This window comes from Phoenix dactylifera, chromosome 3 (genome assembly GCF_051530095.1).
Source record: "Phoenix dactylifera cultivar Ajwa chromosome 3, Ajwa_hap1_PhDact_Kaust_v1.1, whole genome shotgun sequence".
Lineage (NCBI taxonomy): Eukaryota > Viridiplantae > Streptophyta > Magnoliopsida > Arecales > Arecaceae > Phoenix > Phoenix dactylifera.
In genome coordinates, this window is record NC_143192.1 from 48584149 (window position 1) to 48604060 (window position 19912).

General features: G+C 38.5%; 1 protein-coding gene and 1 long non-coding RNA gene across 3 annotated transcripts; one reads left to right on the plus strand and one right to left on the minus strand.

Moving 5' to 3' along the window:
• Nucleotides 1–165: 165 nt before the first annotated feature.
• Nucleotides 166–10101, plus strand: LOC148714424 (uncharacterized). The gene is made up of 3 exons (XR_015976545.1): nt 166–280; nt 9616–9728; nt 9964–10101. It is a non-coding gene; the product is annotated as an uncharacterized LOC148714424 (long non-coding RNA).
• Nucleotides 10102–11359: 1258 nt separating this feature from the next.
• Nucleotides 11360–15325, minus strand: LOC103710808 (cationic amino acid transporter 6, chloroplastic-like). 2 transcript variants are annotated; one of them, XR_016399946.1, is made up of 6 exons: nt 14845–15325; nt 14545–14767; nt 13809–14139; nt 13184–13415; nt 11845–12550; nt 11360–11521 (listed from the first exon to the last, which is right to left on the minus strand). XR_016399946.1 is itself a non-coding variant. In XM_008796706.5 (5 exons), the coding sequence occupies exons 1-5, from the start codon at nt 15215–15217 to the stop codon at nt 11976–11978; spliced, it is 1734 nt and encodes a 577-aa protein (XP_008794928.1). In that variant the 5' UTR covers nt 15218–15325; the 3' UTR covers nt 11600–11975. The 2 variants fall into 2 exon arrangements, 1 of the variants encoding a protein (XP_008794928.1); XM_008796706.5 differs by lacking the exon at nt 11360–11521 and having other exon boundaries at nt 11600–12550.
• Between the last annotated feature and the right edge of the window lie 4587 nt (nt 15326–19912).

Genomic DNA, 19912 nt, shown 5'->3' on the forward strand with positions numbered 1-19912 from the left:
TGGCATTGGTGGTGGAATTGCTTTTCTCTTCTTTTTTGGAAACTTCGCCGACAAGGCTCTTATGTTTTGCTCTGCAATTACCGTATGGTTATGAACAAAATGAAACTTTTTCTTGTAATTTTGACTGTCCACTGCTGATGCTACTGTTTGATGTATATTGTATCAGGGCAGTAAAAAAGGTTTTTCTTGTTTCATGATTTTAATGTTCTTGATGGGTTGAGAGGAATCACCTCCAGTCTGACTGGCAGAAATTGGTATTTGTTGAACTTTTGCCATGCAGGTTTTGTTGAACTTTCCTTTCTTATTGTTGTTTTCCACATTTTTTGTAAATGAAGTTTGTGCCTTGTTAATTTTTATTTGCTTTGATTTTAGCTGATGTTTTTCTTGTTAGTGTAAGATGTAATTATGGCAAGGCAGTTTAGTTTACCTTGTTTATGTTTGTACCAATTATAAAAAAAGATAGTATTGTGAGCAAATTCATCACCCCATTCCCTTTCCAAGCATCAGATTGATTCTGAAGTGAACACTGTGTTATTCGTCCTTCTTTCAGTGATTTATCTGCTTCTCAATCTCATGATGTTGTATAAGCTGAGATAAGTTAAGTCCATGCTTCCTCTTATATTGTTGAGCAACTGGCAAGATGTGCAATCTCTGCTTTACCTGAGCTTCACCTCCAGATAGTGCTAACTGGTCCTACTAAAATTTCTTTTTATGCATACAAGAGAGTAACTGTTACATTCATGTTAAAGAACAATCAAATTATCTTCTCCTTGGAATATTGCTTGATTATATGCTTTTCTGAAATGTCTTAAACATTTTCACTACATGTCTTAATCTTCAACTGCATCCCGTATACTTTGATTGCATGAAGCGCTAGCATTTTCCTGGCTTTCCTCATGTTAAACAGTGTTTGAAGTGCAAGGGAAAGATTATTTTTTTCATGGTTCCTATTTTTTTCCTACATGGATCAAGAATCCCATTTTCATGATATTGTGCTTGCTTATTTAGCATCATGTTATGATCAATAGTGTTATAAAAAAAAATTGCATTTCTTTTATTAATGGAACTTAGTGAGGTTAATGAATTTGTTTTATCATGTCAGTTCCATTGTCATTCTTGCATTTGATTCTTTAAAAAAAAAAAAACGATGCAATAGTATGGCCTCTTGGATTCTCAATTGTTTCATTAGAGTCTTGCCATGTTCTCCTCTTTTGCATATATGTTCATGTCCAACTTTTGTTCGAAATCTATGATTCATTATATGAATAAAGCATTACTTCTTCAGTACAATTCTAGTTAACAAAGGAAAATAAACTACACCATATTATTTCTAATATGGCTTGAATTTTGAAGTTGAAATCAGAATTTTCTGGCCATCTTTCTCAGTCCTAAGGCAATTGCATAAGTCCAATTTGAGTGGACTTTTCGACTGTATAATGCAGTGTTATTCAAGCATCATGCTCGGGGATGCACAATTCGTGTATAGTTTTTGATCAGCTATGCATTGAAGTTTCTATTTGTAGTTGATGCTGCTTTAGAGTTTGGACAATCCAAGTTGAAGGCACATTCACAAGCTCCTCCTTATTAGCCTCTTGATAAGTCTTAACTTTTTTCTTTCTTTTGTTTTTGATGTTTTATTTTAATTGAAACAAATGGGCTAGTCTAGAACAAATGCACAAGTGGCTTTGGTTTTGTTTTAAAAACACAAACATCATCAATTATGATGAGTACTTAATTTATGTTTGATGTTCTTTCATCGAATCTACAAATCATCAAGAAATTCTTGTAGTAAAGTTTATATTTGATGCAATAGATGGCTGATACTTATAATACTTCTTTACTAACTTATTTTTAAATTACTTATATCTAAAATATGTCAATTATTCTCATATAGAGTCATAAATTAGGGTAAAGTAGGAACTCCATGGACCTCGGTTTTGTTGATCAACTTGATTCACATGGCTTTCATTTGGTGAGTACCTAGATTAGACTAGAATTGAGCAAAGGAATATGTTTAATCTTGATGGTGGGTACCTAGATTGGAAAGTTTTCAATTTTGATTCATTTTTCTTTGGTAAGAATCCTTTTAAAAGGATTCTTATTAAAGTTCCTAAAGGATTGAAATAAAAATGATAGGAGTGGTAGGCATATTAGGTTTGGGAGAATGTTTACTCTGTTGCATCCCTTTTAAAAGGTTCATATTTGAAATGTTTAAAAAAGGATAGTCTAGTGCACGAGGCTCTCGCTATTGTAGGTCTTCGGAGGGCTAGAGATATGCAGCGTTACCCCCGTGTGTGGAGAGACTTTTTTCGTGCTTCGAACCTATTACTTTCAGGTCATAATCGAGCAACCTTATGAGCAACCTATTACGCTCATATTGAAATGTTTCTTGGCGTCAAAACCATGTTGTTCTTGTAATGCAACTCATTATTCTAAGATTTCAAGAGCAACATGAAGAATGGAAGGAGAAGTAAATTAGGTTTTTAAGAAGAAGAGGGATGCTTTTGAGAGCTTACAATAGAGAAATCTCATGTGCTGCAAAAACATACTAGCAAGAGGGTAATTAGGAGTTTTAAGTGTAATTAGGAGTTTTTGGGGTTTAGATTTAGTGAGAGATGACTTAGGTGAATGGATGGATTTTATGGGTTATTTGCTGGTTTGAGACAAATATTATATAGTTGTGTGTCATGCGATGTGTGGAGTGGAAAGAGGCACCTAAAGATTAGGGCTGCACACATGGCTCTCAGGGATTCATGATAAACACGGACATGGGTTGTGTTAGGCTGAGTGCGGGCTAGTCCACGACCAAAAGTCAAGCCACAAAGTGGTAGCTTGAGCCTAGCTTGGTGTTAGCCTTGACTTATCTGGCCCAAAATAATGCCTTAGGCTCGACATAGGCCTATCGTGGCCTAAGCTAGTTACGCCGGATTTGAATACTTACATGTTTGCAACAGAGGAGGGGGCAGGTAGTGGTTGAGAGAGCTGTGTTGATCTTGAAGATTGGCGAAGATTGCCTCCTCATGGTGTGATGTTTGTAATGGCCTGTAATGGTTGCCTCCTCCAATGTCAGTCATCTCAGAGTGCAGATGGATAGGAGTGGGAGAGCAAGGAGTGATGGTGGTTGTAGAGGTGATGCTTCCAATTGCTGTGGTTTGGTATTGCAGATAGACCGAGAAAGAGATTGAGATTGAGAGAGAATGGATGTGTGGTGGCAAAAAGAGAGGGAAGGATAGGAAGGGGACACATTGAGATACTTCTCCATGTGATTAGGACAAGGGGAAATTTCAGATATATTAAAAGTTTATACTCATATATGCAATTGGGCTTGGCTTGGTTGGGTCTGTTTATGTTGTTTGAGCAATCTTGGGCCGAGCCAAAAATTGATCAGGCCAAAACATATGAACAGGCCTGATACAATGGGCTAGAAGTGCCTGCCCTAGCATGCCGAAGACTAGGTTGAGATGTTTCTTCCTAGGTCTAATTCATCGATCTATTTATGCAGGTGCTGATGACATATCTAATTGTAGTTTTGAAAGGTTGTTTGAGCCTGAGAGGCAGGAGAGAGAGAAGGAGGAGGAGGCAGGTGCTTATGACAAATCTAAGTGTACTTTTAAAAGGTTGTTTGAGACTGAGAGGCAGGAGAGAGAATAGGAGGAGGAGGAGGAAGAGTGAAGCCAAAATGGGGGAAGAAGTGCAAGAATAAGTATGATCAGATATGATCTTCTTTCCTTTATTTCTTTAGAAGACAGAAAAGAAAGAAAGAAAGAAAGAAAATTAACTTCTCTCACTTTTATGTTTGTAGAAAGAAAGAAAGAAAGAATGTGGACATGTATATCTTTCATGTATTGGTAGATTGATCATTGTGGAAGAATGTTTCGCTGGTATTATGAGTTAGACCTGATCAGCCTCGACTTGGAATGTCCACATTTCTGCTATTCTTCCGATGGGCTCGCCCTAACTCCTTATGCCCAGCTCTATGGTAAAAGTTCAAATTATCATCATCTTTACTCACTCCCACATTTCCTTCTGTTTTATTGGTTCTCACATTTCTCCTTTCCTCTATTCTCTCTACTCGGTCTCCTGTCTCACCTCTCAACTTGGAACGTCCGCAGTTCTGCTATTCTTCTGATGGGCGTGACCTAAATGCTTATGCCCAGATCTATAGTAAAAGTTCAAATTATCATCATCTTTAGTCATTTTGCCTTTTCCTTTATTCTCTCTACTGCCCCACCTCTCGACTGGGAATGTCCACATTTTTGCTATTCTTCTGATGGGCTTGACCTAACTCCTTATGCCTAGCTCTATAGTAAATATTCAAATTATCATCATCTTTACTCAGTCCTACCTTTCCTTCTGTTCTCACATTTCTCCTTTTCCTCTATTCTCTCTATTTGGTCTGCTGTCTCACCTCGTTCCACGTGTCTAATTCTAGTTGTGGCAACATAGCTCCTATCTCTCCACCCATCCCGAAGGCATTGAACTACAAAATTCTAAATACAAATCAAGCAAACAAATATTTTCCCTAGGAAAAAATAAAACCTATAAAATGCCTTTCTTTTTTTTCTTTCTTATCCTTTTGTTATTTTTTTTTTGTCATTACTTCACAATTCTGGAAAAGGGAAGGCGTACAAGAAAATTTGGATTTTGAGAAAAAAATAGCTTCCTTTCTGAAATTTGCAATAGGCCGTTTTGGAAACAAGAAGTGTAATGAGGGTAGAAAGAAGTTGTAGTTCCAGTGTATTGTTTTTATGTATTGAAAAATGAGGTAAAGTGGTACTTGGTTACTAAGGGCCTTATGTAGGAATTAAGTGACAAATTTGATATAAAATTGAATCTAAAATGGATATAGCATAGGATGCAGTTAGCAAGTACTATGACTAGCCGGACCATGCTAAGCTTTGTAGGAGCTGGCATATTAGTGGGCAAAGACTTCAATAAGCATATATTTTTGAAAGTATCAAATTTTAGTCAGGTTTTTGTATTTGTAGTTGAAAAATTCTACCATGTTTCTTTATTTATTGGGTCCTCTTTCTAGTATGACTTTTTATCGGGTTTAATGCCCGAGTTAGGGGTCATGTCCTATATATGCTTCTCATACATTGTATAAAGGGTTTGGCCTTTTGATATATTACTAAAAATTCTTGGAGATAACTTCTTTCACGGAACAAAGGGTGCTTCCATTCAGTTTACCTTCAATTTGTGTGTTGATCTCAGAGTTTAATCCCGATGATCAAATCACTCTTCACTTTTCACACGGTGTCAAGGGGAGAACACATAAAAAAAGATTTAAGTCTGTTGGAGAGGATATTTGATTTGAGTTGTGAGCAAAATGGAGTGTCAACTGGCAGTTTTTCTAGCAGCTTTGGTAAGAGAGAGCAAGAAAAGATAGTGCATATGGTTGGTTGAATCTCCCCTATTTTTTCATGAAAACCAAATTACTAATTCACCAATGTTTTGGGAAAGGGCTTTAGAGTACCCAAAAAAATTGCCCCTATTGGGCCCAAAGGAGGAGCAACTAGGCCTGTGCCCAAGCAGTTTGAGAGTGGATGATTCGCGGCACAAAGAGATATTTTTACTAGTTTAGCTTGAAGATACTTAGTTATCATACTAACTTTTGTATTGGATTCCTTGATGATCCAAGCAAAATTTTTCTAATCCAAGCACAACAAGGATTAGAGACTCAGTATTGTAATGAAATTTGAAGATCTAGGTCTCACCCTTTCGCTTTTTTGCTTAAATTTTTCATACTTTAAAAATAAAACTAGTGAAGAACTAAGTTTCGGTGCAAGTCCATAAGCAAATAAGAACATTATACATCCAATTTTTCAAATTAGTTGGGAGTGTTTAGTAAGATTTTACAATTGATGAATAAATAAATTAAGCTCTCACCAGTAGGCTTCTTATCAAACAAACATGATACAAAGTTCATATGTTCTCTTATTTTTCTTCTTTACTTTGGGAGGTATATTTTAAGGTTTATGAGGAGAATCTCTAGACATGAATTGATACCAGATTTTCCTCTTAACAAACATCTAATCGATTTCTCTAAATTTTCTGATGGTGGAATTCTCTTTTAATGTGCTTGATGATTACCTTAATCTTGGAAATTTCTCTTCATGAACAATATAGCATGCATAATAATGATGTTGTATATCAACTATATTCATCAAGCAAATGGGCATGGGTTGGGAATTTATTTCTGGCGATTGGGGCACTCTGTGCATTCATTCCCGTGTGCATATACATGCATGGATTGATATGTATCTCCTTGCATGCATGCTTCCCTGCATATGTTTGTGTATATATAGCAGACATTAATAATTTAACATGGGGTGGTAAATGAAGGCCTTGGCAGAATTAAATGCCAAGGGTTGCCTTGGATTGACCAATGATTGTTTGCATAACTTAGATACAATTCACAAACAATGTGCTGGCCACCTTGCGGTGCCTTTTATCAAGTGGATGTCAAGGGATGTGGCAATATCGAGTATAGGTCATGTAGCGTTGATACTTAGTCTATTAAAACATAATAGTGATTGTGGACCTAGAGGGACATGTTTACCTTTTTGCGATGCAATAAAAGGGATCCGAATCCTGGTAATGGAGTGTTTTCATCCAAGATCATCATCCTATTAATTAGAAATACATGTAAGATGGACCTTATAGCTTGGTTTTGTTGTACCATTGACTTTATGGAATGGAGCTTTTTATCAGCCAAAATTGGCCAGTAAAAATGGTACTTTTGACATGTTACTTGTTATATAATTTATCTGTGCACTGCATATGTTCATGTTTAGATTGCTATATAGTGATTTTGACAAATGCTTTTGATGGCAAAGTTGGAAAACCTTTTTGCTATAGTGGATTGAGCAAACGGAAGACAACTTAAATTTGTGCCGTTGGGGCATTATTAGTAGAGATACTCGAGAAAATTTCATGATATTGGTTCTTTGCACGACATAAGGTAACTTTATTTTCTTGTGGTTTGTGATTATGCAAGGGTGCCATGTTCATGAAGTCCAATTTCAAGGTCTTGAAGAGAAGAACATGATATAACTAATGCTGGATAAGCAAGACTTTGAGTCCCCTCTTCTTTACCAAAGATTTTTTTACTTCTATTACAGTTTTTTTTTTTTTTTTTTTTGTATAGCTCTTAACATATGAAAGTAGTGGAAAATGCTGAAAGTAATATCTTTGCCATTTTTTATTTTTTGTAAATGATGCAAAAATACCATTTTGAGGCTCTGATGCAGCAGACTGCAATAAGGTATATTGTCTAGAATGTCCAATTTGGTGCTAGCCTTTTGGTGGCATTTGTATGGCCAACTAGGTGGTTGAGTTAAAGTTGTCAGATTGGTTTAGCTTTTCATTTGCTAAATGGCTGTTCATATAATTATTATGGCTTATCTATTCATGATGAACTTTTTTTTCTTTAACATAGAATTGTCGATGTTAATATAACAGTTAATTGATTCTTGTAGAACTGGTGTCTGTTGAATTACTATATACCCCATAAAAAAATAACTGAGGATGAGAAACTTTTCTTTTCTTAATTTACCACTCATGCAAAGGATTCCAGTCGAATATTCAGTTGGCTGTTATATAATTTAAATGTAGAATCTTACTAGGGTACAGATCAAGATTAAGCTAGGTATCTGGAGTCTTCCAGGTGGAAGTGAGAGAGTAGGACTGGGGATTTCAGTTATTAAGGTATGGGACCTGCTTTTCTTATGACTGGCCACCTTATTGGATTATCAAAAACTCCCACGCTTTCCTGGTCATTTGGTGGCCAAGACACTTGGTTCATCTTCCATCTGAGGAAGTTGGTGCAAGGCAAACTTGTTTTCCATCAAGTAGAGATTTTCCACTCGCTTTAAGTGTTTGTCAAGATTTCATACCCATGTCAGTCGATGGTCCTTTTGTCTCTTCTGCGATATGGCAACCTGCAAATCGTATGGTGAATTCTCTTGTCAAGAGAAATGATCTCAATGTTGGTTTCTCCATTGCATGTTTGAATTTTGATCAGCCCATACCTGAGTTTAACAGAGCCTTCTTTATGGCCGTATTTAAGTAACAAAATATAATTAGGTGTGTAACAAATCGTCATTGTACAGACTTGCAATCCTCTCTTGGAATTTCTTAGTAAGTAGGGGTTTATATTTGTTTACAATGGATATGCTATATGAGAGAAGAAACCTAAGGATGCTTAAAGCAGATTTTTTTAGTAGGGGGAAAGGTTCAGTAGCTATGGTTATGTTTATGCACAGACATATAACAAAGAAAAATGAGGATGGAAGATTAAAGATATACTATCCTATTAGGTTAACGTTGTTTGATGAACTAGAGCTGTTTTTTCCCTTCATCGTTGCCTGATCATCTTACATTAATAAACACATCTGAGTTGTAACTTAGCACCTTTGAGGGGCCTGAATAATGTATGACAAACAGTATGCATGCAGACATTCTTATAGATAAAATGCTTCAGGTGGATGTATGGCAAATCTGAGGACCAATTTGTTGGTGTGTAAAACAATAAAAGATGAAAAGCTGTACCAGCAAAGGATCTTGTGATGAGGAACTAAGTAGGATTTTTTAATCTTCTGTAATGTGTGATGGAGGTTTTCTTGATTTGAAGGATTGAAGTAAACTTTGAACAAAATAGGAAGAGGTTAGCAATACAAGATTGGGAAAGAGGGAAGGCAGGATTTAGCCTAGATGGAAGAAATTTTTGGCCCTTGAGAAAGATGGGATAATAGAGAAGGCATCTCTCTTTAAATTCTCTCTCATGGTTATAGGCTGTTTACTTGGACATATGCATGGAGGCCCGTGCACATAACTTCAATTAGCCAGGTTGTCAGATCTGTATCTCGTATATTCTGCAGCAAGCCCCTTGGATTATATCTTGTTACGGAAAGCCCATTGGATTGGATTTTTCTTTTTTCTATACACAGTTTAGCCTTTTCAAATTCCTTTTCTAATGAACATGGTTCTGTGATTTTGGGGTATACATACCTGATAGAATTTAAATAATAGACATGATATGCTGTCTTATCTTTTCTTTAAAGTTATGCTATATGTATGTTTTTGACTTTTTTAATTGTTGCTAAACATAAAACCAGAATTTCTAGCCGAGTAATGCTTGTGAATTTTGTACTTGTATGGCGTATATTGAGAGATTTATTAGTTCTTGTTGTTTGCTCCATCTTGAGTACCGTTGCTGTCAAGCAAATGGATCGCTGTTGCTGTTTCACGGATCTAACTTGCCCCCAGTTATGTTTCCTGTCGTGCCTCATCAGTGCTGACTTTTTTATGTTACCAACATACGGACAGAGCAACTTTAATTTGTTGAATTCGTATTTTGGTGAGAAGAGAATCATGACAAAATGCTATGGAGAACTAAAGGAAACATTACTGCTGCTGCATTATTTTCGTCCATTTTTCTTGTCAGACCCATAAACCTCCTTAACTTTCTCTCAACTTGTTAGCCTACTCTGTGATGTGTTGTTCCTTGTTCAGGGGCTATGTTTTTCTGAGATCGTTAAGCTTTTAGGTATAAAAGCTCTTCTGTTGACCATATGAGTTCTGAAAAAGACTGATACGAGATGCGTTCGGCAGGATATGGGAAAATATTTGGTTCTCTGGCTTTGAGGTATTCTGAGGTATATCCTCGGACATCTTTTCAGCTGTCATAAACTCCATGGGTGAACAAGAATACCTCCAGGTTCCAGGTAGGCTGTGGTTTTGATGTGATGATTTAAAAGGAGTTGGTATGTATTGACTATTGGATGCAGGTGTTCCGCAGGTGTACTCCTTTGATTGTCATCTTTTCACATCTTAAGAAACATGAATCTATTTTGACACAAACACAAAACAGCTTCTCATTCTGTAGTACTTTGATTGTATTTAGGGGCATGGTATAAGGTGCTATATAACTGGGATATGATTGGGGGTTTTGCATGACAGGTGATCAGCCATTCAACGTGATTGCCATCTCAGTATCTGGCCATCCAATGAAGACTCCACATGGAGCCTTTGATTGCAAACTATTAGAAGTACTGATTGGTACTGAATAACAATTGCCATGAGGGGAGTCTGAGTCACAGGTGGGCACTAAAAAGGCTTTGACTTGGGACCATTAGCTGAGAAGGCAGTGGTCCTAACATTGATACTAGTGCAAATTGTTTGATTGCTATGATTTGGCCATTTCCTGAATGGAATCATAATAATGAAAGTTTAGCAGCTCATCAACTTAATCAGGCATGCCTCTGGAAAGTCGAGATCTCCTCCTAGATGCTCGGCTTTATTCCTCATTACCCGTTGCAAGGTGGTCCTCGGGAACTTTGATATGATTTTATGGTCCTGTGGTTGATATTATCAGCATGCGAGAGAGTAGATTACAATTATCCAGTTAATGCGGCGCCGAATCTATTCAGCTTTTAAGTCTTTCTCCTGCATGCTATATTGGGCAACTGGACTGAGCAACCGATTGATTGCGTTGATTTTTGATTCAGGAATTTTGATCGATTTTCTGAATGTTGAGAATTTACCAATCACTAATCTGATGCTTATTGCTAGTTCGTGTTCATCAGTGTTTTCTTTTTTGTGATTTACTGCAGTAGTTATGTTCAAGTTTAAGCAAGAGTTGTCTACAAACTGGAAGCGTTCTGCTGCCACATGAGCTTATCATATGTGGACAGCATTGTTCTTTGCCTTGGCATACTGTCAAATCCTATACTGAGGGACCAGAAGCGATAGATTTAGTAATGGTAGCACAGTGTCCACATTGTAAGACCAGCAAGAAGTAAATGACATTGTGACACTGTAATCTCAGATCATAGAACAAAGTCAGACGAAAGCATCTCTGATGTGGATGCACATCTTCCACCCTCATGCATTGTTAATTTTCCTTAAACAATGAGATGGGTGCAATGCAATACTGGTGGATGGGATGCTTGCTCGACGACAAATAAGGTGGTTACGTCGAAAATTTCTGTGCTGGTTGAATGTTGCATTCTTTAACAATTGATGCACAATTCACCCAAGATATCATTTTCTAATTTATTGGAAAGGAAGCAACAACCAAGGTAATTGAATTACGATGGAGGGGACGAAAAAACTTAGAATCAAATTATTGGGGTCGAGCTCAACTCTCTCTCCCCTGCCTGAGCTGCAAAGGAACATGATCAGCACAGCCATCGATGAATAAGGGTGTTAAAATTTGCTTCATTGCTTTGTCAAGTTGAGCAAAACTTTCATAATAAGCTTTGCACTAAAATTAGTGCATCCAATTTCTCTCCAAAAGAAATAAGTGCATTCAAGCACATCTTTTGGCATTTCTCTGAGAAGTGCTTGATTGAATTAGATCCAAGTTTTGGAGTATTTATTTATTTTTTTTGTACTGAAGCATCATTTATTTATCTCAGTTATGCATTCTGAACCAAATCCAAACACATTACGCTTGTAGCAGAGCTGAGCTACACATAGTCCTCCAACAAGGCCCTAGTCCTAAAATGAAGGTCACCTGCAAATAAAGTTGAGTATTAGTAATTGCACTGGAGGAGGTACATGAACCATAAGGGAAGTAAAAAAAAAAAAAGCAAACGCAAATTACAACTATATCATTTTTTTGAATTGGAAATTACAATTTGATTGAGGCAAACCAAAACCAAAACTAATTACAAAAGATCTAAAACCATTCCTGCATATTGATCACACTCTTTTCTGAAACCAAAGGGTTTACACACTTTTGTGTGTCCGCTATATATGCAGATGTCTCTCACAATCATGGCTGGTAAAAAATTGAAACTTAGAGGGAAAGCATGAGACCATATGAGGGAGATCTACCTCTTATTTGGTCTAATCCTCCTCAATGGCTCTTCAGAGAGAATTTCTTTCTCTTTTTTTTTTTTGCTGAAGTAGGATTCCAATATCTTATGCAGTGGAAGAAGGCAACAAAGTTGAGCTACCATAATGAACTAAGGCGCCTGTACGTCCAGTTTGGCTGCTTGCTGATCATGGGGAGATGGCGGGTTTGCATCTCCTTGATCTATTCCTCTCTCCATCTCCATTTCTTCTGCATGGTATGTGGAGTGCACCCCATACAACACATAGAACAATGTGATCACAAAACTCCACACAGCAAACCTCTCGAAAGCCTTTGCTTTGAGAGTAGTCATGAGGAACACATTGAGGAAGATGGAGGCTGCAGCCGGCCACGGCATGAATGGCACCGACCACTCCGGCGGCCGGTGATGGCAAGGGACTCTATAATGAAAGAAAGCAGTGATAAGAACCAAGGCACCGCCGAACAAGGCCAGCCCCCACCAGTATCCTTCCTCGAGCTTCCATGATAAGGAGAAGCCGATGGAGCTTGACGTGAGGAGCAGCAGGAAAAGGAGTGTGGGGAGCGGGCGGTTCCTGCCCACTCTCACATAGCGCCGATAGACCAGTGCATTGCCTACCAAGTAGAAGACTAGCAGCGTTCCAATTGATATCATTTCCAGCACAATCTCAAGATCCATGAACAGTGCAATCGATGCTGTGAAGAGTCCTGCATCATGTGGGAGCATGGAATTCTTGCTTTAGTTTCCTCTTGCGTCGATAAGCTTTGATAATAGAAACACCCTTTCAACCAGCTTCAGTCCTCTCAAAATTAAACTTTTTATTTATTGATTTTATTTTCGAGTGAAAAAAAGAAATCACGAGAAATTAGTTCTAGTTGTAGTCAATACACGATCAAGCTTGTCCTTCTTATTTCTCTCCTCTTCTCTTGGAAATATATATATAAGCTTAATCTCATGAAGTCTACCAGATTAGTAGAGAAAGCAACAAGGCTGCAGATAATGTAAAATTTATTTCACAAGGGTTTAGTGGGGTGCCTGCTGTCCCGGGATCAGCCCTTAGGGAGCTCCGCTTCTATGATCTTTAAAAAAATGAATAGCATTGGCTAAAGATAAAGCTTGCAGCAGAACAATATAGTTTCTAAATTTGATTGAAATTATCCTTCACTTTGTGTTTCTAGATGAGATTACTTGGCTTTCTGAAAAAATCTATATCTTTAATACATGTTTCTAGAGTGGTCTCTTGGGGGAACCATTGTATATATGAAGCCATTTCGGAAAAAACATGATCATATATAGCTAGAGAAGTTAAGATTTGGATGAGATGTTGTTGCACTTCCTACCCAAGAGGATTGTTGCATTCATTGGGGTCCCAGTAGAAGGGTGCACTTTGGCTAACCAGAGTGGCACGAGCCGAGCTCTCGCAATGACGCACAGGTACCTTGCCTGGCCTAGCATGGCAACCAGGAGGGACGCCACGATACCCAAGCTCGCCCCAGCTCCAATGGTATTGCTCGCCCACTTCCAACCCACCTTCTTCTGGAAAGCCGAAGAAAATGATGCCTTCGCTGATATCTGCACTCACAAGAAGTATGGTCTTAGCTAAGACGATCGATCCAATTAATACAATGGCTTCCTAGCTAGATGGGTATTCCCCATGGAACTACTTTTGTCGAGTAAAATTAGAAGATATTTCTGAAGAAGTTTCTGTATGATTTCCAGATATCGCTGTAACCAGTGCTTTTCAGTACCACCAACCATTTTAGTGAGGAATAATCCTTACAGCAACTTGTCTATGAACATGGTTAGGCTTCAAAGCATCACTTTTGGCTCTGAAAACTCTCTCGCACACACACACAGACACTCACTGACTGACACTCAAGCGAAGGGTCCCTTAACTTTCCCCCAAACTACACATACAAAAAAATAAAAAAAAGAAAAGAAAAAGGAAAAGAAAAAGTTCACTACCTCATTGTAAGGAATCATGGAGCACAAAGCCAAGGCCAACAGACAATAGAGTGTGGAGACGATGAGCACCGACCCGGCAATGCCAATAGGAAGGCTTTTTGAGGGGTTCCTGATCTCTTCTGCCATGGTCGACACGGAATCATAGCCAATGTAGCTGAAGTATACTATGGCTGCTCCATCAAGAATCCCTCTCGCGCCAAAAGGAAGCAGCCCTTTAGGCTTCACCAAATTTCTTGGACTCCCGTTGCAGAAACCAGCAACAATGACAAATCCAAAGAAGATCACATGAAAGACTGTCATCACAAGGTTCAACATGGAGCTCTCCTTCGTGCTGAAATCCCAACAAGAGTATTTGTTACTCCATAATCCATAGGAAGAAAATACTTCTTTATGGATTCACTAGTATTAATTACTATATCATACTGACACCATAATAATGACCATAAATATAGACAGACGCTGGTGATGCATGGAGACTAAATAGGTGACCGATAACAGAAGCATTGAGGACAATATCATCAACAAATTAGTCAAAGAAATAACCCATAGGTTTTTAATATCAAAATCAAACGCATACCAAACTTTGTAAGGGAACAAATTAACCGATGAGTATAAATAACCCACTATCTCAAAGACAAGCAAACGCTTAAAAGCATACAGACTCCAAATAAAAAATCACACGCTCAGAAAGAAACATGACATGAAAGAATAAATAACAGCCGTAGAGCACTCATACCCATGACAAAGGCATAGGGTGAGGAGAAGGACAAGAACAACAGCAGGGAAATCCAGCTGGTTATAGCCCTTGGCTAGGCCATGCACTTCAACCCTCCATGAGTTTGGGTTCTGCGAACCCAAAGCACTGCTCAAATACTCCGTAAAGCTTCTCGACACTGCCGCGTTTGATAGAACATACTCCATTAATATATTTGCTCCTCCAAAATAGCCCACAAACTCTCCTATGACATTTCAAATACGAACATAAAAAGAAGTCCGCAATAAGATTTAAAAGATTAGGTTCTATTAGCGACCATACCAAATGTTATCCTTAGATAACTAAAAGCCCCGCCGGCGACCGGCGCCTCGACAGAGAACTCGGTGTAACACAGTGAAGAAAGGAGTGCTGATATTCCTGCAACGATGTAGGAAACGAAGACGGCAGGGCCTGTGACCTTATGGGCGACCCTGCCTGTCGTCACGAAGACTCCAGCACCAAGCATCCCCCCCACACCGAGTGACACAAGGTCGTACCACTCGAGCTTCCTCTTCATGTCTGCCCCAGATCTTTCCCTCACTTGGTTGAGCTCCTGCTCTGGGGTCCACGTAACTAACGCTCTCCTCCTAAGCCTGTGGGGCGTTTGGGAGAGGGAGTGGAGGATGGTGGAGAAGGAAAGATGGTGGAGTGGCATTCTTGGACTGGAGAATGGATGGATATTGGTGCTCAGACTTCTATGCGCAGGGGTTCTTACTTTTATACATGAGCACACAAGGCTTTTTAAGAATCACGGACTATTCCTTTCATCAGAAAAGAATCATGGACTATTATTCCTACTGTCCCTGAAACTTGGAGGGAACTATGTATGGCTCATCCTTAGATTTCCATGGAATGACTGCTGTTGTCCTTTGGCTTTATCGGAAGTGCAACCTTGTCCCCATCTCAGGTTCGTTGGCTTATGAACGTCCTTCAAATGACCCTCCTAGCTAGTTTGCTCACAAATTCTATGTTACATGCTTATGTTGGGCTGCCATGATGATGATGTCCTTTAACTCATTCTTGCTAGCCATCTGACCACAGATGTTGCTAAGCGGGGCCTCAATCTTCAAATCCATCTCGGATATTTACCTCACACATTTAAGCTGTGGTTCCCATCTAAAATTTGGGATAAATCAATTGCTTAATATATAGTTCAGACTTCAGCCTTTTCTTTTTTGAGGGAAACCCCATTTACCATTTCACTACCCTAGGATGATTTATTCCTTTTTCTCGGATCACTAACTCAAGATAATCTATTCCTATTGGATAAACAACTGGCTCGAACTCAGCAACCTTACTTCATGAGTCCAACTACTATTGGATAAACATCGCAGCACCTTATCAGATCACATGTCAACATTCTTCACAAGAGCTACTAATTTCCAGGAGAAGGTCTTCATATGTAAATTGGATCTCAATTCAACTTAAAAGGATTAAGTTGCTAAGTTTTGGGCCTAATAACCTTCCACTGATTGTTCCATGTGGTACTAATTAATCCTCGTATGTGAGTCTCTACATAAATTGCCAGGGCTATAGAGAATTTGTTCTTTTTCTCCTTGTTGCATGCACGTGCATGGATATATGAACATGTGCATGTGACTACATGCCTGCAAGAACGCGTGCTTTATGATTGGAAAGCCTTCATTGAAGATCTACATTTAGCTTTCAAACCTACACTTGTGAATGCAAGAGTTCTATATTTCAAGCAGCCACCATAACCCTTATCTCAAGGTCAACCATTTTATTCTTTCCTGAAATATCCAATATGCAAGATTTTCATAACCAAATACAGCCTAGTTTAGGACAAGCCATGTAAAAGTGAATGCCCAAATAACTTTCCTGTTTCTCCCAAGTTTAAGGTTGGGCAAACAAGAAAAAATATTGAGCTCCACCCCTTGGATTGACCATCATTTTATACATATTCAGTTCCTATTGACTGAAATCTCACTCCCCACCTTGATTTCGAGGACTATTTTATCTTTAGTTTTTAACCTTCTAGACATAAGAGAAAACTATAAGTAGATAGATAGCATTGTGTGCAAAATATTGGCCTCTGCAATCAAGATTTAACATAAAATGCTTTGTGTCTGAGGACTAATTGTAACAAAAAACCAAGCAAACAAACAAAAAAACCACATATTGTTATAAAAAACATTGCCATCTGTACTTACGTGGACCACCTTCCCTGATATTGATTAGAAGAGATAGCCAAGTAACTTGTCAGAGAGATGTTGATCCAAAAGAAAGTCTCATGGTTAATTTGGCAATTTGACATGGTTTTTATTATGCCCATTAATTAAGCTACAAAAAGAAAAAAGAGGTCGTCGGCACCAGCTGATCCTTATCTTGCGCATTGCACCGTCCGCCCCTTTCGTCGCAATGGTTGTCTCCATCACCACACAAGTCAAAAGCCACCATCTCCTCCATGCGAATCAAAGCCAAATATTTTAGCAACCCGGATGGGCTTCGACTCCTTTCTGTGATATGTATGTATAATCCATCCTCGCATAACATAATCCTTTACAACATGCTCTCATACTTATCCACCCAATTCCTCCCCCATCTTTTATAGCCTGATCACTTGGTACCCACTAGAATAATAGAATCAATGAAGAAGGGCCCAAGTTAAGCCATGTGTCACACCCTCCATGCATCCACGAGATGCTCGAATCGACCACGTGTGGCTTCCATGCATCAGACAGCTCGCTTGACGTACTGTGCCTGGTACTAATTAAGAGAGTCAACATATTGAGGAGTGAAAAGGGCTCCATTGCTGATTCTGTGCAGCATAGGTGCTAATCATGATGGGTTGAGTACAAGAGCAATCATGAGTCTCAAGATGGTGAAGCGAAGATCATGATTCATTCGTCAAAATTATGAGCTTTAGTCGTAGTATAACTTCCTCGCTTATGGTTTTTCCAAGAAGGACACTTGCATTTTGATAATTTTGGTGAAGGATATCAGTAGTTGAACTCTTCAAGCATTGGCTAGCTAGCTGTTTGCCGCCTGGCTTAACGTACGCTAGTGACGCACTTGGTGGGGCTCTTAATTAATGGCTTTCCAGTCTGGCCTAATGTGTGCATGCTACTTCCTGAGGGAATTCAAATCCGCTGGAGATATCTAGCTAGCCTTCAACGAGGGAATATGGAATCATGCTTTCCGCCAGGTACGAATGGAAAGGACTTATGAATAGGTATCATTGGGTGAGATAAAGAAGGATATCACTTGCTCAGAAGAAAAGGAAAGCAAAGGGCAGTGGAAGTAGATTCTCTTGGTTATGATTGGTTGAGGATGCATTAGTGTGGGTCATTTGATTATCAAAAAGCAGGCCATTGGATTCGAATTGACTCCCCTTCCTCTCATCTTCCATCCAAGAGGTTACCTCAATATCTATAGCATCAGGTGTCTTTTCCTAGTCTATGAGATTGCTTTATGGGAGAAATGAAAGTATAGTAACCAAAAGTGATCAATGGAAAGAGAGGCTTAAGAGGAACAAAAAAAAAAAAAAACAAACAAAAGCTCTCATGGTTGCTGGCAAGAACAAAGTTGCTCCTAGGAAATCAAGAGAGACCTAGATATGGTTTCCCTGCACCTTTTAACCGAGTGGCCACCACTCACAAAGTCGCAAGATTTCACATTGGCCAGTGGCCACACCCACTCAACCACAAGGTAAAGTCTGCTTTCTTTTCTTCTTTCTGTTCTGGCACATCTAATCAAGTCAAATCGAAAACTTTTTTCAGTCTTAGTGTGCTTCCGATGTATGCGAGCGAATTGATGAATAAACTATACTCTCAACGTCGACGTGCATGTTGGACGGTTTGCATGCGTTCTTCGCTGTTGGCGACCACGCTTCTTTTGAGCATTCTTTAGCTTTATCCTTTATATTTGTTGAGCAATTATGCGTCACCCACAACTTTCATAAGTGGTTTACGTGCATGCTGACAAGGAAAAATGTGATTGGAAATAGCTCTGAAAATTAAAGAACCACTTCCAATCATGAGCTGCCACATAATTAGCATGTCTATGCATGTTTGTACAAGATCACTCCTTGTTGAATTAATTAATTTATTGTATCAGCAAATTAACCTTTAACAGAGGAACCAACAGTATCTTTTCTTAACGTAGATCCTTTCTCAGCCGGGGTCGGATGAACAGTTTTTGGACAATTCGCGATGCCTGAGGTTGGAATTTTGTCTCTATTTTCACTGAATCAAATATTTGAAAATAGAGACTAAATTACGATTAAAACTTCATCCTGGACTTACCATATTCTGCCAGTTAACACACTACATGCTTCTGATGGTGACTATTTTGTTCTCTCACTTGCAAAAGGAGGTAGACTTCTTCGTCTACATGGATAAAGGTGGAACTTGGCTCCTTGAAACTTTGCAAAAGTGGAGAACGAATCTACAACCAATGCACTTGCATGCGTGCATAGAACTCAACACAGCCAGGAGGCAATGGACTATCTTATTCTAATACTTTATGAGCTCAATTGCATATGCTGTAATATTATAATATTATTTTGTTTCGCTATTATGGAGGAATCCTATGTAAGAACAGTGACTCGTATAATTTATCGTATCTTTCGTTTACTATCTTGATGTACTTGTAACTTGTTACCGGCTATTAAATACATTTTCGTGTTCTACATTAGCATATTTTCGTGTTTTGAGGAGTTATTTTTGTCATACTCTTACTACCTCGAGGAGTTCATCTCATGAGCCCTTCAGCAGCTGAAAGTGGCCACCATTTCATTCGGGCAATGAAATTCAGCAAAAAAGATGGGATGATGAATGAAAGAAGATAGGCGATTATAGTTCATATTTCCTCCCCATCTTCGTTTGAGTTCAACCTTACATGAATATAGTTGAAGGTCACATGTTAGGTTTAGTCCGACATCAGGAAAAAAAAAAGAAAAGTGCGCCAAGAAAGAAAATTGATATCCATGATTAATTTTAAAGCCTAATGTATTTAAGTTGAACTTGTTTAAGCTCTCCTGAATTCATGTTGTTCAAACCTAAAAGGTGTCTGAAACTCATATTTTTCACATCTTGTACTTGATCCAACATATCAAGCTAGGTTTGGGTTGTGCTGGCCGAACCCCAACCAAATAACTTCTTTGGTCTTTATTTTTTCTTATAAACCAAAATAACTGATCGATCTATTTGATTAAATCAGTACATGGTGCCTAAATTTTTAATCTGAAACTGTCTTTTGACTGCTAATAAGCCTATTTGAGGCCTGGAAAAATCTGGTCTACTTTGGAAGTACAAGATGTCTACCAACTTCCTGCTCTATCTTCTCATTCCATTACAAGCATTCTAGGCCCCGTGCATAGTTTGAGTGA